At 36.8% G+C, this 6210-nt stretch overlaps 1 protein-coding gene across 1 annotated transcript in view; it reads right to left on the minus strand.

Moving 5' to 3' along the window:
- The window catches only part of LOC142343049 (uncharacterized), a 10696-nt gene extending 7277 nt beyond the window's left edge, over window positions 1–3419 (minus strand). The window contains exons 1-2 of the mRNA XM_075394736.1: window positions 3264–3419; window positions 2504–2681 (exon numbers count right to left, since the gene is read on the minus strand). Of these exons, the coding sequence (XP_075250851.1) occupies window positions 2504–2681; window positions 3264–3317 (232 nt within the window). The 5' untranslated portion in view covers window positions 3318–3419. The remainder of the gene's footprint in view (window positions 1–2503; window positions 2682–3263) is intronic.
- Between the last annotated feature and the right edge of the window lie 2791 nt (window positions 3420–6210).

Consider the following 6210-nt stretch of genomic DNA (forward strand, 5'->3'; position numbering starts at 1 on the left):
TGAGCATGGCCACATGCTATAGTGGAGCCATACTCGTGGAAGGAGCCAAAGTCAAAGAAATCGAGCATAAATGAGCTGTCTTTCTCATCGCAAATATTTATCGGTCTTTCCCTGGCTAATATTGATCATGGACGGTCGTGACAAAGTCGAGACCTCAATTAGACCCTTCAATAAAATAGTCCCTTCAGTGCAGCGCAGTCCCTCATTTCTAAGATTAAGGAGAACTCCTATTTTGCAACATTTCTCTCTCATCAACTGATCGTACTCTCCTCATACGGTTCTGTACAGCTACTTCTCCTTTTTAAACACAGAAAAACTTTGAAAACCTTCAAATTTTAGACTATGTGGTTATAAATAATTTTTTAAGGTCATGAAATTCTAATTCTTTATTTTTCTTTATAACCTGAAACTATACCAGTAAAATAGTTTTGAATTAATTAGTTTTGAATTAAAACACCCAAAAAATAACACTTTATGAAACGATTGACTCAAAGCATCTTTAGAATGAGTACACAGAAGAACAACCTGGTCAGAATCAATGACAGGCAAAGCAGAAACTTACGAAAAAGACAATATCAGAATATCTTTAAATTCATTGGCATCAATATAAGAGAACCCCATAACTGCACGCCAAAATCTTTTACGGCAGCATATGATCAAACTTCAGAAATAATAAAACTTTTTAGCAGTTCTAATGGCTGAACAGCTGACAAAATAACTACAAAAAAGAAGGCGAATTCACAAAACTACCTAAACATTTTGGAAACAAACCTTATCTCCATCAATGGAAATCATACAAAAGGACTGCCATGAGCTCAACTGACTAATTAATTTCCTTTATTCCTAATTAGCAACTAATGAAAGCTGTCATTATTGAGACTTTAGATCACAAACAAATAATTTTTGCAGAAATTCCGAATTTCGATTCTAGATTAGAAATCAATTAGATCAAAAGTCAAAGAAAGTAATAGCGACCATTATTTCAATTAATTAAGTCCTCAGTAGTAATCTAGGAGACCTGTCATCAATTAGACTAAGGAATAACACAAAAAAATGTACAAAACTCTCAAAACTAAAAAAAATCCGTTTTGTTAACAACGAAAATGGTCAGTAAAAGACTGCATAAGCTGACATGATTAATTTGGTGTCAAAACAATTGGTGTCAAAATCGTAGAAATCGTTACCTATAAGCTGAAACCATTATCTTGTCTAATCCAAGACTCATTAGCAACCAACGAGACCAGTAATCAATAGAATTAAATGATAAGACACCAAAATTACAAGAAACCCTCGAGAAAAATCAGAAACTCATTAAAAATTTTCAAGAATAATTAGCGTCAAAGTCATGAAAAACTAGCGTTGATTTCGAACCACTAATTTGGTTCATTTATGTCTCATTAGCAACAATTGGGACTTGTGTTTAATTATACTAAATGATAATATAACAGAAACGATCACCCAAATTCCCAAAATCAAATACTCACTAATACTTCTGACAAATAGAATCGAAGTCATAAAAAGTAGAAGGTGCACGTTGCTGAATTCAGACAATTGAACATAGGCGCAATTAGAATACATAATTGTCATGCAATCGCCGCACGGGAAAATAGTTTGCGTTCAAACACCAAAATCTGCTCAATTTCCTCACTCCACTTTTGAGGTAGCTTGAAAAAAAAGTAAGCTTAGAAACTCCTAGCCTTTTTCCTCCTTTCACTACTCCCGTGCGAATATAATCACCACTCTAATTTCACTTCTCACAAACGTGCAAAAGCCAAAAAAAATGTGAATAGATCTTTGACCGCGCACCAATACAATCAAAATACTTTGAATTATAAAAACCAATAGCACCGCAATATAGCTACGCTACAGGTTCTCAGCTTTAAAAAATATTGTCATAAATTGAGATTCGTGCGAAAATATATCCACACCTACTCAATATAAAACAAAATTCTCAAAAACAACTCTTTGCAAGGCAATGATTTCACTTGCCCGGGTCACATTTCTACTCATTTCATTTTAGGCTGCTAAATTTTAACGCGAGGAAGTTACACTTTTGAATTTTTCCCATGGAACACGATAATCATAAGCTTTTTCAAAATTTTTTTAGCATTAAAATTTTGGGAGAAACCGAATGGCTACAAATTATATTATTATTTGCACGATTGTATCATTGTATAAACGAAGCAGGATAATTCAGGGGGGTTTGCTTTTCTCCGCGTTCTTTTTTAATATCAATTTTGAAGTGAGGCAGACTCTAAAGACGCTTAGGTAAGATACATCAACTAAGTTTAGGTAACTTCAGGTTCAGCTAATGTTCAGATGCATATACGCGTGAACCTGAAGAGTTCAGATAAGTTAAGCTGTTTATGTTAAGGTGATTTTTTCGTGTCAAAAAAAGTTAAGTTGATCTTTGTATTTTTTGTACCTTTTGCCTTGCATAACTCAACATGCTCTCAAATGACGCTAAATAACCGACTTTGGCATAACACCTAATAAACCGCACCGTCTTCATCGACGTTGTTGATGAGATCTCTGAGATCCTTGCTGTTCATATGTTTGCCCATCGACTGCATGGCCTTGCCCAGTTCCTCTGCATCTATGCTTCCAGAGTGGTCGGTGTCGAAGGCGTCGAAGGCCACTTTTAATTCTGAGATCTGATCCGCTGTCAACTCGGCCACTAACTGTATCAAGGCAAAGGAAGACAATTTACGCATTGCCAAAATACCCTATTTATTCCCTCTAGTGCCTCGAGGCGCTGAGGTATCACAATAGCACGCGAGGCCTGGCCAAATGAACCAGTGGTACTATTAGAAGTTGGTTAGTATAATTAAGAGAAGCCTGCCCTAGCGCATGGGAACTAGCGCATGCCCCCACACAAAAAGGTAATATTGAGAACATTTCGGCTCCTTTAAAATTGTTGAAAAAGTAACGGAATTTTTATCACTAAAATCCCCTAAACTTCTGAATTGAATAATCTACTTCAAGGGTCTTATTACAGAAAGATCTACAATTAACCGATTGTTCTAATCGCAAAATGAGGCCACCAAAGACTCAACGAAACGTCTCATGCTGCGATCCGAGTCCGAAATGACCTCTGATACTTGTTTGACCAGACCAGTATTCCAGATTCACGCGCAATTTCGGTCTAGGCCCAAAGTTATGGTCAGGGATTTTCAGGGGTTACGGGCTAATTGTGTCTGCAAGGCAGAGGTCATTTCCATCTGGTAACCTCAACCTGGGTGAAGTTGAGGCAAATTACTTACGTCATCAATGTATGCCTTGTCGGTAATGGAGCCACGTTTGGCAAACCAAGACATAATTTAATCACAAAATTCGATAAACTTTTAATGCTTTTCAGTCATAAGAATTGTAATCGCCTTGAGATTTAATCACACGTTAAAATCACCACTGGTAGCGCTTTTCACATTTAAGTCAGTCAGTCAACTTATACAGTTGGTATTGATGTGTTCATTAAAAACTACACGTCAATGGTTCGCCATAATTAACATCAAAACGAAGCAAGTATCAATAAAAATCAAAGCTCAAACCGAATTATCAAAGAAACGATATCTTAGTGGACGATAGATTAAAGACCGCGTTTTGATGACACCAAAATGTTTTTAATGAGCAATTTTTAATGAAGTATTGTGTCATCAAGACTAACATTTGCTTGAAATCCGCAAAAATGGGCAGTTAGGATGTATACCGAAAAATATCGAGTATCACAGTAAACTTTGGTATCAATGGATAAACTATAACCGGAAAACAATTTATTATTATTATTATTATATTATCGTCATCATAGTGATCCAATAGCCAAAGATGCACAAAAACCTTCAAAAATCAGTTGATTTTAAATTCCTTACAGTCAAAGTGACTATAAACAGATAAAATAATTGCTTAAATTTGACCCTTCTAAGTTTTCACGTGAAAAGATAGTGGAGACAGTTTCTCTTCACGCAATTTAGCTTTTTGATAAACCAACATTTTCCCTTTAAGATCTTTCTATTCCTGGCATATTATCAATTTCCTTTGAGCTCATTTTCTTTCCGAACGATTTAAAACAAATTTGATGACTTTGTAATCATTACAAAAATGAAATTTTGTACTTTTATGATACAGTTACGAGCACATCATTTAACATCATCCAGAAAAATTGTTCCATACATCACCCCCCCCCCCCCCACCCGCACAACCCAACCTCTCCTCGAGCTACAAGCCAATCAACTTTTCAACCCCATGCAATCTATTTCACCTGATTTATTAAATGACACATACGATGCATCCGACTGTTAAACGAAACGTTTGGCAATCGAGAAGTTGCAAGGAACATACTATCCAATCTTTCAAGCTATCTTAATATATTATGCAAAATGATGAGAGGTAAATGTTAAGGGGTCTACTAGGTTTCTTGCAGATAAAGGTCCAGTTAATCCAGTAAAGTTCTTAAGCCTCGACAAGAGGTTAACGAAAGTTCGACAACAGTTAACAAAATTCTTCAAGAAGAACACCCAAAAGAATTGACCTCTTCATCCTGGAATGTTCAATTTAAATTTGTCAGTGACAATAGGGAACCTGAATGTGTCTTTCAATTATGGCATTGGTAACATTCAGGTTCCCTATTGTCACTGACAAATTTAAATTGAACATTCCAGGATGAAGAGGTCAATTCTTTTGGGTGTTCTTCTTGAAGAATTGAGACTTATCGAATTGATAGAAATTAACAGCAGGCCGATGTCATTTTTCGGCTTTTCAATATCCACATACTGACCCTTCGCACAAGAAAGGCCTTTTTCTAACTGCTAAGTAGCAAATATTTGAGCCTTGCAACCGATTCTCTGACTTTCGACCTTTTCCATCCGAACATAATGAGTGTCTCAAACAAATTTCTGGCGTCTGATCCGGGTGGCGACCTGAGCTACCGAAAAGTTTCGGACATTGTCTTTCAATTATGGCATTGGTAAATGTCCGAAACTTTTCGGTAGCTCAGGTCGCCACCCGGATCAGACGCCAGAAATTTGTTTGAGACACTCATTATGTTCGGATGGAAAAGGTCGAAAGTCAGAGAATCGGTTGCAAGGCTCAAATATTTGCCACTTAGCAGTTAGAAAAAGGCCTTTCTTGTGCGAAGGGTCAGTATGTGGATATTGAAAAGCCGAAAAATGACATCGGCCTGCTGTTAATTTCTATCAATTCGATAAGTCTCAATGCTGCTAATCTAAATGTGAGACAACACCGGTCATACGCCTCCGCGGTGTTATACAAAAGTTGCCAAGAGAAATCTACTCAAGTGCTCAGCAACACATGTTATTATGCACAGTGAAAAAAGCACAACTCAAGGGGACCCAATTTCCATGTTATTTTATGGAGTTGCCTTGATGCTGCTGACTAAAACTTTACGCAATCCAGAGAAACAACCTCGAAGTTCTACGCAGATGACGCCACTGCCTGCGAAAACATTGATAACTTAGAGAAATGCTTAAAAAAATGAAACTGTGTAAAAGTTTGTATACTACCCTAAGGCAGAGGAAAGTTTTCCAAATGTCAACCAAAATCACTCCACGGAAACTCAATCTAATTTCCCTTAATTGGCTGAAAATTCACTACCAAGTACAGTACTCGGAGGGTTTCATCTGCGACAAAAACCTTTTCGATAATTTTAAAAAACAAAGTTAAGAACTGGCATGAGAAAAATCAGGTTTTGTGTAATCACCCCGACTACTGTTCTGCTTAAGCTGTTTCAGGGCTCTTATAATTAATACAAGGGGATGAGAATTTTCTGATGAAAGTTGCACCAAAATGCTTAAATTCCCACAACCCCTAGAGGACACAATAAGATGCAAATTTTTTAATCAGCTATGCCAAACTTTAGTAAAGTGTAACTGATACGTATATAATTCAGCCTATCAGTAAAGCAAGGTGTTCTGAGAAGAAAAACTAATTGCAAAGCCAACGAACAATACGAGCCATCAAGAGAACCAAAATTTTTGATAGCTGACTCAATTTTTAATGCGACCGAGCTGATCTTCGACGAACACAAAACTCATCCATAGGACAGGGCACATCTATGCAAAAATGAAAGCAGATCAATGACAACTTTACCGTGAACCACCAAAGCAGGTAACTGAAACTAAGAAAAAGCGGATGAAGAGAAACCTTGGCAGTGGTAAATCGTGTTGGTTGACAGCAAAAATTTCTGGTATAAAAACG

The sequence above is a fragment of the Convolutriloba macropyga genome, chromosome 7 (genome assembly GCF_964194025.1).
Source record: "Convolutriloba macropyga chromosome 7, txConMacr16.3, whole genome shotgun sequence".
Lineage (NCBI taxonomy): Eukaryota > Metazoa > Xenacoelomorpha > Acoela > Convolutidae > Convolutriloba > Convolutriloba macropyga.